Here is a 24,178-nt window from a genome sequence, read left to right as displayed (position 1 = left end):
TCTTCTTTCGGCGGTCCATTTTTTTGGCAGACCACCACCGATAATTAATCAATCAATCAATCAATCAATCAATCAATCAATCAATCAATCAATCAATCAATCAATCAATCAATCAATCAATCAATCAATCAATCAATCAATCAATCAATCAATCAATCAATCAAACCTTTAAAGAATATCGTGAATGAGCTAAGAATGTATGGGGGAAAACCAACATGAAAAGCATTCGAGATTCTCCATCCGCTAAAGGCGAATTTTCGTCTCTGAATGAGCCATCAGTTTTCAAGAACAAGCGGGAAATACGCTGTAATGGCCACACTTTACGCGGCTGCATCGCGCTGCGCGGCGCTGCGTAGAGAAGGGCGAGTGTTTAAACTGCAGTCCTGCACGTTGACGCGTGAGAGCCGAGCGGAACCCTTGTTGAGTCGCACTAGATGGGCACCACGTGCCTAAAAGGCAGCTGTTCGTTGTAAAACCGTCGCAAAGGAACAATTTCAAACCGAAAAAACCACTTCGCAATCCACACACTGCTGGCGCTGTTAGATCCAGTGCGCGGCCCGGTGAGTACAATGCCTTTGGGGCCAACGCCGCAACCAAAACAGCAGCGCAGTTCGCGAGAGTCTCCCGCGAGCAGTTTTCCTGCGCACGCTGCGCTGACTTCAAAGCCGCGTGGTCTCCCTGCACGAGACGCAAGCTTCCCCACACTGCCTCTGGGGGCATGGCGCCAGACGAAGCGTGACCTTTCGGAAAGGTTACGCCTGTATCCTACCACGCTTTACTCGTTTCTTATTGCTGCGTCCAATAACCAGCCGCCTTCTCTGCCATTGTTTGAATAAAATTTTCATCTAGCTTTACAATGGGTTCTTAGATTCATGGTCTATTACTTAAGGTTTTTTGCAAAATAAAACTAAAATCTCGAGTGGTGATGGAAACGCCTCTTCGGTTGTTTGAGTTGTGGCTTTACTCAGATATAAATTTAACATAGAGAGCTGAGGGGGTGGTGGCAGGATAATTAACGGCACGTAGGAAAAGAAATTGGTAGGCGACCCTAATCGTTGACTTAGGTGTCTCTTAGTGGCACTCAAACCTCGGTGTTGGTGCTGTTTACGGTAGCATTAGGCGAACGTAACGCACAAACCGAACTCGGAAGCAACTGTTTTCTATTAATTAGCCGATTAAATGTCACGCCATCTTCTTGTGTGTTACGTCATTAGTGGCGGCATTTACTTCCGCTTTCTTCTTCTGGGTTTCCAGAAATTTCGCGATAGTTGCGCTCACGTGGCGGGTCCCTAAAGTCCGCGATTCTGTGCTTTGGTGTGCGGTAATCAGCCATTTATAATTAATTCTAATTATTCCAGACACTTCAGTAACTCAACTTGTAACTAAACTTATGCTCTGATATCATATCTATAACGAAACCCATGAATTTTGTACTGTACTATTTCTTTTCTGTTTTGTTCTGATTTATTTTGAATTTCTTCCCCGGTTGTCTCGGTAATTTCTAACTATTTGTAATTATTCGAGCCATTTCAGTAACTCAACTTGTAGCTGAACTTTTTACCTGATATCATATCTACAATAAAACCTATAAATATTGTACTGTACTGTTTTTTCAATCTTTTTTCTGGTTTATTTTGAATTTCCTCCCTGGTCGTCTAAAGAAATGAACCGGAAGTGCTGCGCAAGAAACAAGAGTGTCACTCGATCCTCTTGCCACTAAACATTGAACATAAGCTCCCAGAAACTTCCTACAAAAAATTTTTTTATCGTTCCTCTGAGTCTTCAGGTCGCTATCGCTATCTTTAAACTGTGTTCAGTATGTGCTGTCTCCGAGCCGGGGGCTTGAATTTGGTAAGCGTTTCAAATATTTTTGCGGGTTTTTAGCCTTAATATATATTTATTAATATTGAATTCTCATTTCCTTTTCTTGTAATTTCTGATGGCTTACTGTGAAACATCGCAAAAAATATCACTTATATCAGCCTAATTGGGTCATTCCACGCCAACTGTCCCAACCTTGGCGCTCGACCATCAGGGATTTCTTTGAAAAAAAAAAAATTGAGGACTATCTATTTAAAGCAAGAATTTTTTCTGTAAAACATTATTGCGAAAAATATTTTCGGCACCGCTAGGAACATGTGAAGTTTTTTAGAAAGATTGAAAGTATGAGTCGTAATACGCATTGTCAAAAAATGTTCTCTTCCTAAATTAGGTGAGCACACATTTTTTCCTTGAGAATGAAGATAGGTCTTTAACTTAAAAAAGGTGTTATCGTTCTTTACGTTCCCGTGTGTTTTTTGTACGGCACTAAATATGCAAAATTTGGTGCATATTGGGAATTTTTTTGCAGAAAGATAACTTTTATGGAAAGGTTATATTTCATAATAACTAATTACCAGCAAGTTGTACAGTAAGTGAAAATAATTTGGGACGAATATAACGTAAAATGGCCTGTATAGCTGGCGACAAATTTGCAAAAAAGTTAGTTTTAGCCTATGTTTAATCATAAGTTTACCATTGAGGTGTTCGGGGTAAAAATACGCTAAATAGTGCATTTATAAGAAATATCCATTGTCTACAAACTGAGAAACCTTTATCGAATGAATTTTTGCTTTAAGCGAGAAAAAAATTTTTGAATTTGTGTTATACCTGTCTCAGTGCTTGCACGTGTTTCCCCTTGGTAGGAAAGCGTCCTAGCGGTAAGTAGTACTTGCGCCGACGCAAGATTTCCTGAGCCAACGGAGGAACATCTAGACAAGATAATCAGCTCCTCAAGTTTTTACTTGAGTGCTTTATTAGAAATTATTAGCCTAGCCAATAAAAAACGCGAGCCCCAATAGAGCGCATTTAAGCGGATGTCGCCGTACACCGACGGCCTGCATAGCGCCGTCACGCGGCATCGGAAAGCTACGTCGGTGAGTACAGAGTGCAGTTACGTACACTAAGATTTAGAAATGGGCAAAAACTAAAAACTTTGTGAATAAGAAAACAATCTGTTGCTTTATTACGGCAAATATGTAGCAAATACCAGCCAACACAATCGTGTTTTAGCGGTCATGTTGGCAATGATGTTAGAGGAGTGATGTCGACTCGTCTTTAAATGTTTTGGCATGTTTAAGTTCAAACGACTGCATTTAAAAAGATGATGGAAATAAATAAATACGATGAGTTGCTTGCTTTCTTTGTCTTTATTGTTAAATGTTAAATTCAGACGGAATTAGGCAATCCGCTGACCTTTGTGAAGCGCAGGATTTAACATCCAGTCTGCGATAACTGAAGAAAAAAAATGGGAGATCTCGTTCGAGCTATCAACTGTAAAAAGGTTGCGGCTATAATCCTAAAACGCACTCTTATGCTCCTCAGATGCAGTATATTTTTTCAGACAAAACCTAGTATGTTTCTATGCTTGCACTTCCCCTGGTGGTCTTCTTGCAGCAATGTTCAGAATAAGGCAAGAATGACGTCTCTTAGCCATTAACAGGCCACAATAATTGCTTTAAATAAAAGAAGGGAGATTTCAACTGCAAATATTTCCAGTACCTACAGCTACAATGTATTTCTGCAGTGGCTCTAGCAAGATATCAGAATTTTTATTGTTAATAGCTGCCAGAGAAGTCAGACTATATATGCTGAATCGTGGAAATACTCATCCAGATCCATCTAGATGATTTCAGTTTTGACAGTGCCCCTTTTGCGTTATAGAATAATAAGGGCATCAGACACATTTCTTGGCGGTTGTGCTTAATAGACTTTTTGTATATGCGTGTTTAGAGTGGTCGCACTCATTCTTTCATATGTCGGAACGCAGGAATAAAAAACGCATGCTATTGATTTCGCGCATGTTCACTGCATCCGACATGGAGCAAGGAAACCCAGCACAGGCCCCGACCAGCCTGAACGCATTAGAGAGAGTGTGGCGAAAGTCACGTGCTGTTTTCCACAAAGGAGCACTGGGATAGGTACCTCAAATGTCAACATTGCCATAGCAACCGCGCTCACGAAGCTTCCGCTGCTGCTCTCGGTCTCTGAAAAGTGAGATAAGATTTTTCCACCGGTGTCTTTTTCGCAGCATATTTTGTTCGCGAACGAAAGCTGACTTTGGAGTGTGCAGTATAAGCTTGAAACTTGCGTTTGAGTCTGTGAGGGTGAGTGTCAGCCAGCAACATATACATTCAAGCAATCACGGCGCGAGTCTTCGTCGTCTTCTTCAACGTGCCACGGAAAAAAACAGGAACGCATCTGCTTCACTAAAACTGCTACAGAAGTTTCGTAGGCTTTGTTTTCACGCGCGTCGACAGCACACACTTCCGGCGGTTCGTAACAATGCAAGTTCAAACTTCGCGCCCATCTGCTCCGGCGAGCTGCAGAACCGCTGATGCGAGGCGCAACCTTTTTACAGTCGATAGCTCTAACTAACCTTCCCATTTTTTTCTTCAGTTATCGCAGACTGGATGTTAAATCCTGCGCTTCACAAAGGTCAGCGGACTGCCTCATTCGGCTTGAATTTAACATATAACAGGAAAGACAGAGAAAGCGAGCATCGTATTTATTTATTTCCATTATCTTTTTAAATGCAGTCGTTTGAACTTAAACATGCCAAAACATTTAATGACGAGTCGACATCACTCCTCTGACATCATTGCCAACGTGGTCGCTAAAACACGATTGTGTTGGCTGATATTTGCTACATATTTGCCGTAATAAAGCAACAGATTGTTTTCTTATTCACCAAGTTTTCGCCCATTTCTAAATCTTAGTGTACGTAACTGCACTCTGTACTCACCGGCGTAACTTTCCGATGCCGCGTGACGACGCTATGCAGGCCATCGGTGTACGGCGACATCCGATTAAGTGCGCTCTATTGGGGCTCGCGTTTTTTATTGGCTACGCTAATAATTTGTAATAAAGCACTCAAGTAAAAACTTGAGGACCTGATTATCTTGTAGAGATGTTCGTCCATCGGCTCAGGAAATTTTGCGTCCATGCAAGTTCTACTTACCGCTAGGACGCTTTCCTACGATGGGGAAACACGTGCAAGCACAGAGACATAAATGGATAGTCCTAAATTTTTTTCAAGGAAATCACTGATGGTCGAGCGCCTAAGTTTGGACACTTGGCATGGAATGACCCAATTAAGATATCGTACTAGAAAGTCTTAGGACGAAAATAGATTTTGGTGCTACCTTCTTTCTGCTTAGCTGAAAAATTAAAGAAAAAATGGACATGAGGCAGAAGGTTATCAACTTTACCTCTGAAGAAAACTAGCGAACTCTGACAGGGAGCCTTGTTGACAGTGGCTAGCAACTGCTACAGAAAGGCACCAAGCTTGCCATATTATATATATAATGAAGGAATAATAGTACGACGTACGTTTAATAAGCTCAGTATATTGCACTGACGTTTCGGCTGGTGGACCAGCCTTTGTGAATGTGACTTTGACAAAGGCTGGTCCACCGGCCGAAATGTCAGTGCAATATAATGTGCTTATTCAACGTACGTCGCGCTCTTTTTCATTTTCATCTGGGGCCAGCGTGATTTCCTCAGCCAAAACTCTCTCTCTCTCTCTTTATATATATATATATATATATATATATATATATATATATATATATATATATATATATATATATATATATATATATAAGAAAGGTTTCGAGCCGTAGAATGCAGCCAACAAATTTTCTGCCCGATTGCTGGAGCACCAGTGAGCGAACACAGATAGGAAAAATAATACATTACACGAAGATGGCAGAATAGCGTTATACATTGCAAGGTCTGCAACTCTCCGGAGGCAAATTTCGGGAAATGTTTGTGCAGCTCTGTCTTCTGTTCCGTTTGCTGCTTAGATGCATCTCTAACGTTTGGTGCGGTTATTCCAATTTTATTTTTGTATATGCATACTGTTCATTTTTGAATGCAAGGACATTGCAGCAACAGCAGCTGATTGGACAGACAAAATCAAGATCGATTACGAATGACTTTATCGGAGCTATAGCCTGAGAGCCATTTCACACGCGAGCCGTTACTCAGGCAGCGAGCCAGTGAGACGACACTGACAGCGTTGTAATTAAAATTGTTCGCGTCGCGGGGCATTAGCTGCGCTGCACGCTAGAAAATTTTGGTTTAACAGTGATTCTTGACTGTCGATTCACATCAAAGGCGAGAAAAGCTTGCACGGTCAGAGAAAAGCGACAATTAATGGCAGTGGTCTTTTTGATGAACATCAACCGCAACGAAGGACGACGGTAGTGTTCTTTGTTTAAGAAGGGCTCCTTGGTGATGCTATAAAAAAAATACGGCGCCTTTCCTAACAAGAAAAGCAAAAGAGACCACTAGATCAGAAGAAAAAAACAATGGCAGCTCTCAGCCAAACCCCATACATTAAACATAGGCCGGAACAGTGCTTTTCTTGTGCACAGAAAGCTAGTATTATACGTAATGGTGCTTTTAGTTTTTTATTATTATTCATGCGACTTCGTCATTATTTGGCAGAACGCCCCCCCTAGGTTGTCTCCGGCATCGGCACACGTTGGGGTGCGTGAAAGAAGAGAATCACCAGAAACTTTTTTTACGTACTACGGCCCCTAGAATGGGAATAATTGGAATACACTGAAGATGGAAAATAACTGCAACAAGCAAGCAAGCAAGCAAGCTGATTGCTCACGTAGCCAAACAGATAAGACTGCAGAAAAGTGGCACCGGCCCTTAGTTACCCAAACGTAAACGTGTGCTGGTTCACGGATGGTCTGGAGTGCGCAGCTCGAGCTTTGAACATGGCCTGCGCAATGGTCTGTTTACCTGCGCCGTCTGCTTTGTAAGTGCGAGTGCTGATTGCCAAGACAAATGCGACTTTGCTCACTGCTCTAAAAAAATCTTGATGTCAGCTTTCAACGTGCGTTTGGGCTCAGTAATTCCTTTCCGTTTCTCCTATCGGATAAGAAAACAACAGATACCACATGCGTCCTCGAGGGTGCATACTATTTCGCAGTTAGGACCAGCCACGGCATCCTTTCTTTTCACTGCATACATATTGTTGAATTTGCTGCAGTGGGGTTTTATGTGCCTTTGCATGGCCAAAAGAAGAAAAAAACAAAGAGGGCATCAAAACCCGATAGAAACAAACTTCGTAAATGTTTTTATTCCGCGCGAAAGAATGGACTCTAGGCCACAAAGACAACACGGTAGCAAAATAGGCAGTTATTTGACCGACAGCGATCTAGGGCTTAAAGCACACAGTTACGAGCGACCATCTCTCACTGTTGTCGAGGTCAACCTCTGTTTATGTTCAGAAGCAAGGCCCGCGCAAGCTTCTCTGTAATGAGGTTCATCAAATATACCTGCGGCTGTGAAATGCGGTTAGCTTGCTGCTCTCGTTCTACCTTTAGTTGTGCTGCGCCAGCCACACCTTCATAGCGCTCTGTTGTGCGCAGTTTACGTGATATAGGCACTTTGCTGGTAGTGCAGCTCGTGACTGTTGCAGCTTCCTTCTTTTGTTGCAGCATGGATAACTCGGGAGTACAGACGACCTATGACTGCACTAGGCCGTAAGGCAACAAGCGCTGTAAATGCGGCCTGCGTCAATTTGTGTTCCCTCGCATGGTTTGTGCTTCTGCTGCCTCTGTACACCGTATATCACTCGGAACAAAGTCCTCAGACTCATTTAGACGCCATCGTTTTGCTGCTTTAGGTGGAAGTGGTTTTGTTTTAGCGGGTTTTTCAGGGGCTTTGTAACAAATTGTAGATAGTGTGATGGGTACTCAGGAAAAAAAATTTCAGAAGAACAGTTACAAGCTTCCCTAAATTGCAGTATTTTCTGTATAGACCTCTTGTTTGAAGCTCCGACTGCGTACGAAGCGTTGTAGGCAATAAAGTTATTTCATGATATCTTTGCAGTCTACCGTTGTACAGGACCAGGGGCCCTACAACGTAAAACTATTCCAATATGTTTTTATTTCAATCTCCTGACGTCAAATTTGCGTAACCGCCGACGCAAGCATCGGGCGGTGACCCGCAGGGTTGTCTGAACAGACCAGTTAAACGCTCTCCTCGTTTATAGGAGGTTGCTTTTGTTTGCTTTAAAAACGTTTAACATTGCCTACACTGAGTGGCTTGTGTTATATAATTGGCTGAGAAGAGGCGAGGAGTACGCTCAAGTGGAGAGGGATTCGATGGGGCCGAGCCAGTGCTCTGAAAATCGATAACAGCGCGAACAGGGTGGTGCCGGCGTCTGCGATTGGTCCGCTTTCTCTTACTTAGCTCGAGGTGGCTGGTCAAAAATCGCGACGGCCACAACGAAAGATTCAGAATGCCACTCAAATGGATCCTCAGCAAAGAAGAGTTGGCAGAGCGAGGTCATAAACGTGCGGAAAGTGCTCGATAACGTTACATGGTCACGTGAAAACTTCTATTGCGCGCAAATAAATCCATGCTCTCCGAGAGGTGCAATTAGCCAGTGCCTGAGCGATCGGCGGCAGCCATCTTTTATTCCTTTCGGAACGGGGCAGCCTGCGGCTATCCAGAAGAAAATTCAGCTTTGTTCGCCATATTAATGCACCTTTAAAGCGTACACGTAACTTTGACGTGGTGAGTTTTCGCGGTTTTGTGAAGTCGCGTGACAGGCAGGTGAAGTGGGTGCAGCCCGAAACTTTTTACCAATAGCAGAGAGCTAATGGCGAAAAGGGGTCGAATCAGAAATAACTGTTTTTCTTTTTTCTGTCAAATCATGCATAATCAGTGTGTACACATCATATCAGATGGGGAGGTATCGCGGTTTTCGTGACGTCGCGTGACAGACAGGTGAAGTGGGGGTGGTCGAAAAAAGTTTTTGACCAATCGTGGAGGGCTGATAGCAGAATTGGAATAGAAAAGTTTGGAATAGTTTTACGTTATAGCGCCTCTGCTCCCAACCTGGATGTAATCCTGGATTGTATTATATACCAGATTGGGCGCAGAAATCGGTTTGGCGTACAAACAAAACTACGTTGCTTTCACGGTATCAATGAACGATACTTTCCCGTACTGTCGTTCTTGTTTCATTGTGCGGAAGAAATCACTTGGTTTAGTTGGCATTTTCTGCGTACCTGTTAAATTACGCGTCACATCAAAGCGTCCGGTTATACAAGGATACGATACAACCCGACGTCATATCAGACGGGGAACTATCGCGGTTGTCGTGACGTCACGTGACCGACAGGCGAAGTGGGGGTGGTTCCAAAAAGTTTTTGACCAATTGCGGGGGGCTTATTGCAGAATTGGAATATAAAAGTTTGGAAAATCTTTACGTTATGGCACCCCAGGTCAAAATGAAACTCATGGAATGGCACATCACGACCTTTTTTTTTTATGGAATTACAAAACATGACACAATGCGCAATTTCTACACGGCGCCACTTTTAAAAGACCAAAGCACAAAAGAAGCGTGAAACGAAAGTTTTATGCCAAAATGCCCCATGATGTGGACTGCACACAGGTAGTAAAAAACCTGGCGATAGCGCTCGATAGACACCCTCGACACAGCTGACTACTGGGAGCAACGACGCCTCCGGCGTGTCTTGGCAATCTGCGCACAAAGCGATAGCGTCCAAAACCAGACTCGGCGTTTATCACGCTGCAGACTGTCGCCATTACACAGGCAATATTCCAAATGCTAGACCCGCGCTTTAAGTTAGCCATGGCTGGTTTAATTAAAAATTGGCGCAACCAAGCCGAGAATAATACAACTATTCGGCAAGTGAACAGCTATTTCAAAACTGACTTTATATATCTGAGCCACGCGAAACTCGCAGCGATCATCAATCGGCCACTTTAGCAGCATGTGGAGCGCTTGGACTTCAGTTGCTGCACTGCACGCAACACACTTTCTTGCCAAGCTTTCGTGCAGTCACTTCCCATTTTGCCCTCTTGGGGTTACGGCCCAGCGAGTACGTGCCCGTTTGGCGTCTATTTGCGTCATCGTCTGCCCAGTGGCTTCTCAGGCCACTGCAACATTAATATCGGCATATTTCTCTACATCAGGGAGCGTTCGACAGTGTGACTCACGAGGTTGTCTTATACGCTCTGCGGTCTGTAGGAGTTGATGGTTGCATGTACCACTGGACCTCAGACTACCTCACTAAACGGTCAGTATACATGTCCACAAAAAAGGTGACACCACTTCGCACACCGGGCATCGAGAAGTTCTCGACGGCTTTGTATTAAGTCCAATATCATTTAACATATTTCTCAATGAACTGGAAAAATGCATTCCCGCATCGGTTAAAATCTCTTCATATGCATATGACATCTGCATATGAAGTTGTAGTCGTAACTGACGTGTCGTCCACGCAAAATTGTGGAAGGCTATGAATTCTACAGAGACATTTTCATTCGCTTAAGGTCTAACGATGTCACCAGAAAAGTGTGCCGCCATTGCTTTCACTAGGCGTGGTTTTCCGCGCTACACGTTAAATGTTGCACACTCTCCCAACAGGCTAATGACATGGACTCCTCATGTCCCAACAATAAAAGAAAAAAATCGGATAATACGCGAGCATGTTCTGTGTGCTATCAAGCAACACTGGTGGCTGCTCCATGAATGCTCTACTACGCATGTATATGGCTCTCGGTGAACGGCTCCTGCGATACAGTCTTCCTATGCTATATGGCATTTCCCAAATAAAGATACTAGCGTTCCCTGGTGCGCAAGCAAAAGCCTTGAGGGTGCGCCTCGGCCTACCGAAGAAAAACACATCACGTGTGTTTCGCCTTTCGGTTGCAGCGCATTTGCAGCAGGAGCTTGAAAAAAATAATTATGCGGTTTTACGTGCCAAAACCACGATATGATTATGATTGACGTAGTAGTGGGGGACTCCAGATTCATTTTGACCACTTGGCGGTCTTTGACGAGCACCGAATTCACGGTACACGGGCGATTTCGCATTTCGCCCCCATCGAGATGCGGCCGCCTTGGCCAGGGTTTTAACCCCACTCTCTCGGGAATAGCGTCGCAACGCCAAAGCCACTACACCATTACGGCAGGTTGCATGCAGGAGTTTCTTCAAGTTCATATGCGCTTTGCTGCCAGAGTGTCGGAGGATCCGCTTGCTTCAGCCAGCAGTCCTGTGGTGCAGAGCTTGCTCTCGGTGAATTATCAAAGCCAATTTAGTTCGATGCCTCCCACCGTGGAAATTTCTTTCGTGGTCAATTGCTGAGTTAGTGCCTGGGTTCAAAAACAAGAGAAATACTCCCGGCCAAGAGCTGACGTATTTTGCTCTAGGTCATATTGAGACCAGCTACGCGTCTCACTGTCATATCTACACTGATGGCTCAGCGACACATAGCCCATCTACCATTGGTGAGTAGATTCCGTCTTCGAGTGTTGTGATCACCGCCACTCTAAGTCACCGCACGTCAGCTACAGCTAATGAACTCGCTGCACAGCCGGCAGTTCTTGTTTACTTCATAGACCTGAGAACTCAGTCTTGGGTCATCTCCGACTGAAAAGCAGCACTGCGATCTCTGAAGTTGCCACGCACGCCGGAACAACTTGTCAAGGACATGAGACGCCTATGCGTCAAAACCTGAGAACTGCACCACAGCGTTGTGCTGCACTGTTTATCAGCCTACTGTGGTGTACAAGGCAACGTCCAGGCTGGCTGTGCTGCCAAAGCTGCACATGATTTTTTTTTAAATTATGGGGCTTTACATGCCAAAACCACTTTCCGGTTATGAGGCACGCCATAGTGGAGGACTCCGGAAATTTCGACCACCTGGGGTTCGTTAACGTGCACCTAAATCTAAGTACACAGGTGTTTTCGCATTTCGCCCCCATCGGACGGTGGCCGCCGTGGCCGGGATTCGATTCCGTGACCTCGTGCTCATTTGCCCAACACCATAGCCGCTGAGCAACCACGGCGGGTGCTGCACATGATACTTCGAGAGAAATGGTCTAGATACCTGTCTCCAGAAAAGACGCGGCGATGCTAGTATCCGCACACGCTTGGCGTATCTACAGAAAACTAGGCAATAGTGATGTGGGACACATTATTAACGAATACGTCCGGCCGATGGGAAACAGTTCCTTCGAGCGAAAAGCTTTGTGACCGCGACCCTATGCATAATTTGCTCTGGCCGACACTGCCCGCTTACGTTTTGTCTCGAGTAGAAAACCAGCTAAGTATCGTTGCGTGGCACTTGATTTCCATGGTGCGCAAACTGTTCGGTATATATAAAATGAATAATTCATTATATAGGGCCCCTTGACAGACAAAGAGTGAATAGAAATTAAGAGGGAAAGAAGAATTCCCCCATATTGCACCCTTGCAATGTTAACAAAGGAAGTAGAAAAGAAGCACATGACTTTGAACTTGAAAGGAAGTAGTTCAATTACAGCACACCGAGCAACAACTACAATCTCACACGTCTTCTCACTCACAAGAATGCCTGTGCATGTTTTTTGAAGCATCGACATCTGGTGGCTTAAGCGTGCGCTTTGTATGACTAATTTCTGCACGCATGAAATAAGTTGTGATTTAACTTCGTTAAGTCTTCGTCCTAATAGCTCGCCTTAGTACCAGGGTCTTGACTGTCACGTACGTGTAATAAAAATAAAAATAAATTGTCACAGCGACGTCGCCTCTCTCAAACAAAGGCTCCAAGGATATCGTGCTGTTGCAAGATTCTAAAGACAGCCGGAGGGCCAAGAACTAGGCCCTGCTGTCGCAGTATTGCTGCAGGCGGCGGATAATCGAAACGGCGTTTCTGATTTATTCCCCAAGCGTCTCAATCATGCTCGCCTGAGGGCACGGGAAAAGCTCTAAGCTAAAACATACTATCTTTCGTTCTGAGCCCAACAAAGCTTTCCAAGGCACATTCTGCTGCTATCGGCTTCGCCGAGCCGCTTCTCGCACTCGGCATAATCGAATCAGTCGACGTTTCGATCGGAAGCCTAATGCAGACGAGAGTGAAAGAAGGCCCGCGAGACTTCGGCGATTGACTGAGACATCAGGGGCGGGTGGAAAGCGATCGCGCGAACGACCACCAAGGGTTCGCCTGGACATGAGGCTGCTCGGACCTATCTCCGGTTGTCAGCGAGGGGTGACATGAGCAATCATAGCGGGGAACTCACCACAGAAAACAAACGGTTTTGCTAGTCGGGATAGGCGCGAAAGAGCAAAGTGATTTTGGCACGCCATAACGTATTAAACGATATAAATAGGTAGATAAGTTATCGTGCATGTTTAAAGCTTCCCCATACACACATGGCATGCGTACGTGCATACGGTAGAGTATTTGGCGGTGGGTACACTAGGCAACCCGTTATCCCTATTCATGTTTTCTTGAAATGCCTATAGGCAACATGTATAGCTGACATTGCAGTAGGTATGTCATGCAGAAGAAACGCCCGTAGGAACAGTGGAACACGATCGCCTCTGGAGCATATAATTTTTTAGAGGAAAGTATATAAGCTGGTAGCCTTTGTCTGGTCCGCTCATGATAATGAAAGAAAGAAAACTGCGTCCAAAGTTGTCGATCAAGTTGGCTAAAGAGATAGCCCTCACCCTGTACTAACGAGAAGATTGGTGTACATCGAGCCCGTACAAAACAATTCAGGTATAGCCATACAAAATGAAATATAGATTCATATAATATGCACATGTTGAAATCAATGTTGAACGAAGCTTTTATGAAGTGGGCAAATAATACGAGCGCGAGAATATTGGAAAATTTCGAATAACAAATTGAATGGTGTACTATTCGATTCGATTCGGTCTTCGAATCAAATAGTCATCATTAGTAAATGGGAATATTTTTTGAATACATTTTGAATACTTCAAAACGTCAACTTTACTCAATTAAACATAAAATTAGAGCAAAAGTACGCTAAACTCCCCCCCGCTTCACGGATCTAGTATAGACACAGCACATGAGAACTTGCGCAGGAGAGCAGGCTACGTCGCTTAAGTAGCCGTATTTCACAGACTGTACAGGGATCATTCGTGCTTACTCAAGAGTCCTGTGCACGTGAAAAAAAAAACTATTTGTTTGCTCCTAACGCTGCATTTGCGCTTTTAATAAAAAAACGCTTCATAATGTACTATGTAATGACAGAAACGTACAGGGAAATTTAACAATACTAGGACGTGAACATCGTTTTATATTAATTGTGATAAGGGTTATTCATTTTTCGAGAACTATTCCAAAACTATTCGATATTCGATTCAATTCGCTTCTGGCAATATTCGATTAGTATTTCATTCAGTTTGAAAAATCCCTATTCGCACAACGTTAGTAATGAAATACCGTGTAACTAAATGCGATGTGTACAATTGTCTTTATTTGCATCCATGCAAGATGTAATGTCCCGTAAAGTTTTTTTTTGTGTTTGTGGACAGCGCCCATCCCTACATTATTTTGTGCATTGTTTTATGTTACGCAATATACTGTCCAAAAGCTAAACCATAATGCGAAAACCAATTCGGGTGGACGCACGCTGTAAGACATCGACGCAGCTACGTCCCGAGTATGAAGGCGATGCTTGATGCGTGTAGGTGCCTGAAAGGGAAGGAGGCGTAAACAAGGAAAGCTTCGCTCTGAAAGGGGAACAGATGTATTGCCTCTATAGTCCTTCCTGTAGTGCCCTCCTTATCCCAGAGCATCAAATGTACTTACGGACGTGCAGTTACTTTCGCATCTTGTACACTTTCTCAAGAAGAGAGCATTCCGCTTGTCTAAGTCGTTGTGACTAAGGAAAAAAAAAAGAACGTGTGGGAAAAGTTACTGCGCGGTACCCAGCCTAACTGAGGCACGTGGAATATTACCCCACCCGAGCCCTGCCTTTTAACGCTCATGCTTTGGACGCGTTAACTCTGAGTAATACGCTTGCGCGAACGAACACCGCAGACCAAAAAGTCACAGCACCGGACTTCTAGTGGGTTAGCATGCTTTACAAAGAACCTGCAAATGGCCCAGTCTGACACCAAGCAAAGAACACCGCAGTGAAGAGCCGTGCGATCCAATTTGCTCTCAGTAATTCAATGACCCTTCTTCAGCTTCCGCCACCAAACTCGGGTATAGGCAGTAGCATATACTGGCTAAGAACGATAGCCTAAATTGACTACACGTGGCGCAGTCGCTGGCATAAAAGCTTTCACGTGCGCACATTCCGTAGGAAGCCCAGTAATCTTATAATCAGTTTCTTTTTTCCTCGTTCTCCATCCAACGCGTCTCGCCAGCTTTCACTTCTCTTCCTCAGGTAGCCCACGTGGACGGCAACAAGAGTTTTCTTTAGCGCGTTTAACGGAGCTATAGCCAGAGTAACCAATACTCAATTACCACCTGCTATTCTTTTCAGAACAACACTTGCCTATACACCACCCAAGTCTAGGAGAGATTACACGTTGTAGTGGTCTGGTTGCTTTCTTTTTTACGTTGCCTTGTTATGAGAGCGGCAGATTACATGGACAAAGTAGACTAAAATGTTTCTTGTGAAATCTTGCCTGGAAAATATGGTAGAAACGACGAGCTGAATTTTGTTTATTTCGTAAGAAATGTTTGCCATAGGCTTCACTTAGCGTATGTGTCGGCTGTTATGACTTGCGTAGGCGTGCTTTTACAAACCGCTCTATTATATAGGGTGAGCTATGAACACTGGACAACCATTACCAGGCCGAAAAGCACTCGTATTACAATAATACAATTGTGTGAGTATTGAAATGACATTCTCATGCGAAAATTCTAGATTTCTGTTGAGACATACTGCACTAGCTTGCTGAAGCTTAAGTGTTTATTTGCCTGAAGCTCAGTTAGCGTTCACGTAAGAATATCAAGGGGTACCTTTACGTGGAACAAGAACGTACCATAAGATAACGTTGCGCAAGTGATAAATATACCCTAGTTTTATGCTATTAGATGTTTTCGAGGTTTGTTCTGGTTGGACGGAATTTTAACCTGAGCCGGTACAGGCATAGAACTCTTTTCGTTCGTAAAACGTCCGCATGCAGTTCAAGAACGTAGACTTCAACAGATGTTTATCTTTGTAAACATAGGCTTTTAGAAATGGTGTCAGTCAACGAATACCGTTATTACCATGGCGTACAAAGAAAACAGCAAAAGCAGTGAGGCTGAATACCATGGTCGTAATGAATGCTGTATGTCGAAAGGAACGATTGATGGCGTATAAAACGTACATCTATGTGTACTATTACAAACATAGTATAACGTATAATGTGCCAGGATCACGCACTAAATAAAGAAAGGAAAACAAATTGAAATTGCTCCATCAAACGTCTCTTCTACATTGTTCATTATGAAAAATAATTGCTTGAAATATTTTAACACAAGAATACGACGTAGTCGCATGTTAGTCTCTCGCTTACATTTCCAACCTTATTGAAATCGTGGTACGTTGCAGTGTAGAGCGAAAGAAGACCAGGAAGCTTTTTATGCGAAATCGTCAAATGGCCCTGTTTAGCGAAAAAGCCGGCTTCTGCTATCTGGAAAAGCAAAAAACGACGCCTAAATTTCCATTGGCTGCGACGCTACCTAGCGAGTGTGCCTCGACGAAGCAGAGCTGTAACGTTAGCGCGCCAGAAGTTAGGTGAGGGAAGAGTGCATCAAGGCTACGCTACGTCATCCTCGTTCTCGTTCTCGAAAGCCTGTGCTATCCGCGCGCTCCTTGTCCGCGCAAGCTCTCGCCTGCCTTCTAAATGCGTCTCTGTAAGGCCTAGTCAACAACGCGCCAAGTCAAGGCCTCCTAGATGGCAGGCCTGCGCACTCTGCTTTATGACGTCATGCTACTTGGACCAAAATTCCCATTGCCAAGCCCGGCGTGATAAAAGCGGTGATGTCAATATCACCGTGGCTTACTCGGGAGCATCCACATTTAATTCTATGGCAGTCGAGCACGGTAGTATGACGTCACGGATCAAGCACACCGGCCTTGTGCTATCTAGGAGGCGTTGGTCAAACTTCTCAACGCGCTCGCTTGCTCGCGAGTGCATAACTCGAAGGATCACTCAGCAACGTTCAATTGGACATTAATGCGTTCGCATTCACAACATGGTAGACCTACCTACGTGTCCTCGGATTTTTTCTTCTTAAGAACTGGAAGAATGAAAGAGGAAATTCAATTAGGACCAGCTTCATTATCTAGCACAAAGTGTTGTTAAGTTGTTCAATTAAATGTTTTTTTCGGGATGGTGCCACTCTGAGTACACTGAATATACATACCGAACACGTTCAAATTCTAAATACTTCGAAACACCCTCCACTTAACCCATTTTGTTGCCACGAAATGCCGGATACGGGTATAATGAAAAAAAATTATATTGCCAGCAATCTAGCGTTTATAAGCAACACAAACTACTCCTACAGAGTTCGCGACTTTTGCAATCTCCTAATTTCGATATTCTGACGCTGTTACTAGCACGAATGGTAGCATCTGGGCCAGTCGCGGTCCTCAGGAACTCACGAAGCAGATTCCAGAATACTTAGGCTGGACATGAAGCAGGTCTTTCGGCTACAACTGTAGACTATGGTAATGCTGTTTCTTTTTTTTTCGTGACAGTTGCCTCCTGCTTCGCACCATCGCACTGTTGTAGGTGTGCCGGCCAGGTCGAAATAGTGTACCTGTATACTCAACCTATTTAGAACATGGCGGATGGCAGTTGCTGCTTCGAATCATGATCCCCAAGGGCGCTATCCGATCCGTCCAGGAGAACAAAGTATTCCGCGCATCTACTTGCTAACCCACGGCAGATCTATCACGTCTCATCAGGCGACAGGAGGGTGCATTATTTCAACCACAAGATCCGTAATACGCGGCCACACTCGACGAACACTGGTGTGACATTAAGCAAGTTAAACAGACTTTACTGCCGGAAAATCAACAAACGGGTTGTCGTCAATGACGATTACAGTGTTTCACTTAATCGCTCATGATCGTTTACGTTTAAGGCCACTGGGTGAGTACTTTTAACAATTCTAAGCACAGGCGCCGCAGTTATCATGTCTGGAGTTTGAACAATACTGATGTAATTGCTGACTTAGTGAGTGGCAAAATAAATAAGAAGATGCCTAAAATTCACTCTGAAGGGAAATCCAAATGGCGCGCGTCTAGGGAATGACCTGCCAAACGAAGGAGTAATGCTGTTATGCGAGTATTGACAATAAAAAAAAGTATTTGTGAAGTTATCTATGTAAATCTGCATGCTAGCCGTCTGGTTTCATTGCCGTTCTTCGAGATACAATGAAGGCACATTAATTAACATCGAGTAGCCCAAATGTGTAGTTGGGGAGTTGGGGAAGTTGGGGAAGCGAGGACAGTGTTGGAAGCTATAGTTCATTTGCCACAGATGACCTATTGTACGGCTTTTTTGCAAGACAGTGGGGGAAAAGCTTGCGTTGTAAAATCATGTCCATTTTACGTTATGATGCAAAACCAAAAGAATTATTCATCATTAAAGAATAAAATAAAGTATATATAGAGTAAAAAAACTATAAAGAGGGAAGCGTAGCTTGACTATATATGCGAGTGGGCTGCCTATCGCAGAAGTAATTTGGTACAAAAGGAGCAAGAAAACAAAACGAACATAAGCATCACAGTAACTAATCGCCATTTAAGGAATTAAAATTTATAAAACGAGGTTGCGTTTTTGATTTGATGCCATTCCTAGAGGATACAACATGCCTGAAGTTCACAGGCTGTATACCATGCTACACCATTCCTGGAAGTCCGTGCGCAGGTTAGTCTTAGCCTACGAATGAAACTTGTGAAAGAAAGGGGCGCATGGGCGCACAATATATGCAACAGGTAACTTCACATTACCCACGCTTTCACCATAGTTGGCTTGTGGGTGGTCCTTAAAGAAGCACTAGAAGTACTAGCAGGTCTGTAAGGTGCCTCTGGTAGCTGTACTGCATGTCGCATGATACCAAAAAAGAAATTATGAAACCCATTGTAGTTTGCACATGACACAGTTGACTGGTATGTTAACTGTGACTTTAACGACCTTTTGCGTAAACTGTAAAGAAACTAAACTGGCTTCATTAAGACGATGTACGGGAGGCATAGCAACAATCATAAGCCACTTTCCCAACCATGTTCTTGACATGTTTGCATAAGACCGAATTACATCATGGATGACCTAAAAAGGAGTGCTCTCTTCCATTTATGTGTGATTGTTCTTGAGTTTCACGCAATCCTCGAGTTTTAAGACGCACTTTACCTGTTTGCTGATTTTTTTAAGGGCTTGCGTATTCGAGGTTCAGCATTATTTATTGAGCGTCAGAAAGTGTGTTCAGGCGCTAATGTCGACATCGGTGAAAAGAAGCGACGCTTAACACACGGTTGCCAGTTTCATCGGCTTTCTGACTTATGCAACAACTGTTAAAAGGTGTATTTTTGCTGACACGCGGTCAGCGAGAAGACACCTTTTGCATACACTCCACCACATACAGCCAAAAAAGTGTGCTTTTCAGATAATGTTATCGGTCTTCCCGCCAATACGTCAGCCATAATATTCTCTGCCAGTTCATTTCTTGAGTTAGCAGTGATCTCAAGAAAAAAAGTTTTCTCAACTTTTCCTTCATATACCTTATGTTATTTCACTCAAAATAGCATTGAACTATTGCTTATGGCGAAAGAAAAGTCTTGCCTGAAAGTTCTGCTGGCGCTGAGCCGTGCTCCCGCAAGGGTTGCAGAAGATAGTGCCAGCCTTTCCTCCTTTCCCCACAAGAAACACTTCTCGCAGAGAAGTCGTTAGCAGCGCAGATCTAAGACCTATCCCTTGTTGAAAACAGTCGTGGTTTGCGATCTCTTGCGACATGATGACATCGTGAGTGCCCTTATAGCGAAGCTGTATGTGGCTAGGGTTCCGTGTATTTTTCTTCTCCGTCATCAAAAACTAATCATTAAAGATAGATCATACCCCCGTAAGCAAGAAAAAAATGCAATGGCTCATAGCCTCGTAAGGCTGAGGCTACAAGTACTCAGCAAAGCGAAGCAAACAGTGCTTGCATTGCTCGTAATCTCCCACACAACATACAAAACAGCATGTAGAAAACTGTCACTATCAATGAGTCATACCCCCGTAAGCAAGAAAAAAAAAATATTCCGTGGCTCATACCCTCGTAAGGCAGAGGTGACAAGTGCTCAATAAAGTGCAGGGAACAGTGCATACATTCTTTGGAATCACGCATACAACATAGGGAACCGCATATGTTTCAATAAAGAACAAGCTAAAAAAACGGCACGCAAACCACATAATTGATGATAACACTGTCGTCATAATAATGCGAAGCGCGTAGCCTTCCCCGTAAACATTTCCCGGTTAAGATTACTGTTGCGCGAGCTGTCGCGGTGACGCCAGCTTTCAGCGTGAGGTTTGACCGTCGCGAGCCTTTCGTATATAAAATAAACATATAATATAATATAATATAATATAATATAATATAATATAATATAATATAATATATTATAATATAATATAATATAATATATTATAATATAATATAATATAGTATGATATAATATAATACAATATAATATAATGTAGAGAGTAACCAGCCTAGCAACTCAATGTTGTTGCAGCACCGCTATGAGCGGTGGCGTGCTGTCAAAATTACGATTACTCCCAAATTGCATACCGCCATCAGAAGTTGTGGCGGTTTTCGACAGCTTCGCTGGTCCTTTACCTTGACAAAGTGGAATTGCTTATGAATATTTCTTATGGCTCTCAGTAAACCTGCATGTTTCAGAGTGGTAATCATGTCACAATTCATTCCTAAATGTGTTGTGAAAGTTCAAGAAATGTCAGCATGAACATTTTTTACGTTGTTTTCTGTCTCCTATTGGGATTTTAATTTAAATAACCGATATATGTGGACCACTTGGTACGTGTCAATGGACCACTTCCAAAAACATTTCGAGATAGTATTCAGCAGCCTGTATAGCTTTGGCCGTGATCAGAGATCCCCTTTGATTTCACACCACGCTTGCCATCAATGGCGCCTAACACATATTTCACAGTAAATCCTTACACGTGCTTATTTTTGTCGACTGTTGTACACGTTATTTTTCTAGTTATTACTGCAATTTCTGCGGTGCTTTGCTGTACGAAGGCACCCTTTTCTCAATATTGTTACCGTTACCTTTTTGTATCGAGTATTTTTAGCACGTACATTATGCATGTTTCTCATATATTAGGCCCACCTTTCTACAATACTCCATGTTAATCCTGAGCATAAATAAAATAAATAAAAAGAAATAAATATCCTATAAAACAGATGCTTTACATTTAGTTGGAGAATATAACTTGTTAGAGTAAGTACACATAGCTTCCCAAAGCATAAAAATTCTAGGCCTCTTCTACCTTTTTAGGTTACGCTCCTTATGATCAACGCAACTAAATGACAAGACTTGACATTGCCAGATAAGGCTAATTATTGCAACAATTAGGAAGATGAAAATCCATTGGAGCGATAGCTGATCTTCATGTGGCTGTCGTCCAACGTCATTGCGGGGTTTGATGTCCTTACACAAAGCGGTACTTTTCGGCAGATCCCTTCGACGCTGAGAAGCAAAACAACACCAAAAAAGTTCAACGACACCTAAGCACGTCTTATGAGTTGTGAACGAGAAAGCATTAATGTCCAATTGAACGGCACTGTGCAGTCCTTCGAGTTATGGACTCCCCGCGGGCAAGCGAGCGCGTTGAAACACTTGGACAACGCTCCAAAGTAGCCCAAGGCCAGTGCACTTCGATCCGTGACGTCATGCTACTTTGCTCGACTGTAGTAGTATCTAATGGCAACTCGCCTGAGTAAGCCGCGTCACCTCTTTCGTCGCGCCGGTCTTGGCAATGGAAATGTCGGTCAAAGTAGCATGACGTCATAAAGCAGAGTGCAGATACCTGCTATCTAGGAATCCCTGGTTCCGCTTAGTGGGTAGACACTCGGCTTCTGAGCATGGGGTCGTAGGTTCGAAACTTACCTTCGTCAAAGTTTTTCCCTTCGAAATCATTATTTTTTACACATTAATTTCTTTATAGCGATTACGGAGGAGCCGTTAGAACGCAGGCGAGAACTTGCGCGGATAACACTGGCCTCCGAGAGCGAGGGTGACGTGGCGTCGCGGCGATGCCCTCTCCGCTCACGCAACACCTGGCCCGCTAGCTGTTGCATTAGGTGCTCCCTTTGGCCCACTCTGCCCGTCGTGGCGCGCTTGTGACGTGGCGTCGTAGACAATGGGAATTTCTGTGTGGTTTTTCGCTTGTCCAGACGACAGATGCCGGCTTCTTGGCTCAATGGACCACTTGATGCTTTCTCATCAAAAGTAATCCAGTGTATCTCCTGCAGTGTTTCTCAATTGGCACCGATGTATTAAAAGGCAAACAGGGCTCCTTTATCAATTCTGAAGTTATTGGCTAAAGGTATGTTTTCTTACTTCTGGAGGTCTTCCACAAAACCACGTGCAGTGGCGAGAAGCCCTTATCCATGCTACTATCCTTTAGTTCAGAAAGAGCAGCCAAGCATTACCCTGATTGCTTCGAGTGCGGCGTAGTCTGAAACCGCGGTTGTTGTAGCAGCCACGTGGGCATCTTTAGCGGCGATGTCGGGCTCAAACTTCCTGGGCAACAACTGTATCGTTATTTTCTTTTTTTGAAAGAACCACATGTGTTCAAATGAGCTTAGTGTTTTTTGTTTGCTGTGCGCTTGCGCTACGTACTATTCCTGCGTCTGTACCTATGTTTGTGTGGTCTGGATTGTGTTTGAGCTTCTTTTTGATTATATGTGTGGACACAGTGTATGTTAACGCGCACGTGTGCGGTTATATGTTTGCGTGAGTGGATGCGTTTTGATGTGCGAGTGAGCGTCGATGTCCGTCTTTATCCGTGAGCGCTCGTGCGTATGTATGCCTCTTGTGCGGATGGGTTCAGAGCTGAACTAATCTCACGTTCTTTTGTTTGCGAAAGGCTGTCGCCAGAAGCTGGGCTTTTATTTGAGGGGAATCAGTGAAAAAAAAAGAAAACATCTCGCAACCTATCGTACTCTGTGTAATGAACAAAACGGGCCGGTTTCAAGGGATGATGGTAGCGTCGGGAATTTGTTTTAGAACGCAGCCCTTAGGCACCCGTTCCTGCGTTTAGCGTCGGTGCCCCTCGGCATAACCGAGCGAACGAGCACAGCAGAGGATGAAAGAGCGAACGCGGAGCGCAGCGGGGATGAAATACGGCGATAGTGAAGAGAGCGCGAGGAGGAAAGCGGAAGAAGAAGGTATGGAGAAAGCGTGAGAAGAAAAGCGTAGTGTCGCTAGCTGTCGCAGAAAGAAACAGATACATAGAGACAGCGCTAACTTTCAACTTTAGATTTTACCCGCCGTGGTTGCTCAGTGGCTATGGTGTTGGGCTGCTTAGCACAAGGTCGCGGGATCGAATCGCGGCCACAGCGGCCGCATTTCTATGGGGGCGAAATGCGAAAACACCCCTGTACTTAGATTTAGGTGCACGTTAAAGACCCCCAGACGGTCAAATTTCCGAAGTCCTCCACTACGGCGTGCCTCATAATCGGGAAGTGGTTTTGGCACGTAAGACCCCATAATTTTCAACTTTAGATTTTATTTTCGCATGCATCGATAAATATACACTATACGAACGGAAACAACTGAGACAAAAAAGAAGAACATTCAGTCTAGCATATCAATAAACCATACACGTGTCCAAGGCATGGTCATTGCAGTGTGTGTTTTGAACATGCCTTGAACACGTGTGCGGTTCACTGACATACACCACTGAATGTTCTTTTTGGTTATGTAATTTGTTTCCGCTTGTGCGGTACATATTTATCAAGGCGTGCGAAAATAAAATCTATAGCTGAAATTTAGCGATGTCCCTGTGTATCCGTTTCTTTCTACGTCCTGGCTCAGTCGCGCTTAGAAACACTCTATCATGAACAATTCAAACATTCTTTTTGAATCACCCGGACCAGAACCTGCTTCTTATTTCCGTGAAATGTATAGAACGTGTCTAATTCAGTTCACAAGAATACGTGTAGATTACGCGCATCCTAAGAGACATGACAATATGGAGAACATGAGTATTTAGTAATTATTTTCAAAGCTGATAATTTGCTTCACACTTAAAATGTTCGATACACATCACCCGAGACATGGTCCTCATTTCACCTAAAATAACTTTGCTGC

The 24,178-nt window shown here is 43.8% G+C and overlaps 1 protein-coding gene across 5 annotated transcripts in view; it reads right to left on the bottom strand.

The window, feature by feature from the left end:
* Window positions 1-24,178, bottom strand: part of LOC126531685 (juvenile hormone acid O-methyltransferase-like) — a 224,335-nt gene that overhangs the window by 29,420 nt on the left and 170,737 nt on the right. Inside the window, exons 3-4 of one of the 5 annotated variants that reach the window (XR_008612757.1) lie at window positions 17,051-17,082; window positions 14,650-14,722 (exon numbers count right to left, since the gene is read on the bottom strand). The exons of 1 other annotated variant lie outside the window; for it this stretch is intronic. Coding sequence is in view for 3 of the 4 variants with exons in the window: in XM_055071378.1 (XP_054927353.1) it covers window positions 14,404-14,532; window positions 14,650-14,722 (202 nt within the window). In the remaining variant the exon portion in view is untranslated. Of the gene's footprint in view, window positions 1-13,439; window positions 14,533-14,649; window positions 14,723-17,050; window positions 17,083-18,805; window positions 18,895-24,178 lie in introns of those variants that run through there. 3 more of the 5 variants (XM_055071378.1, XM_072288469.1, XM_055071379.1) reach the window with 3 other exon arrangements.

This window comes from Dermacentor andersoni, chromosome 5, assembly GCF_023375885.2.
Source record: "Dermacentor andersoni chromosome 5, qqDerAnde1_hic_scaffold, whole genome shotgun sequence".
NCBI lineage: Eukaryota > Metazoa > Arthropoda > Arachnida > Ixodida > Ixodidae > Dermacentor > Dermacentor andersoni.
The sequence above is the reverse complement of the archived record's forward strand: the minus strand, read 5'-3'. Positions and strand labels throughout refer to the sequence as shown.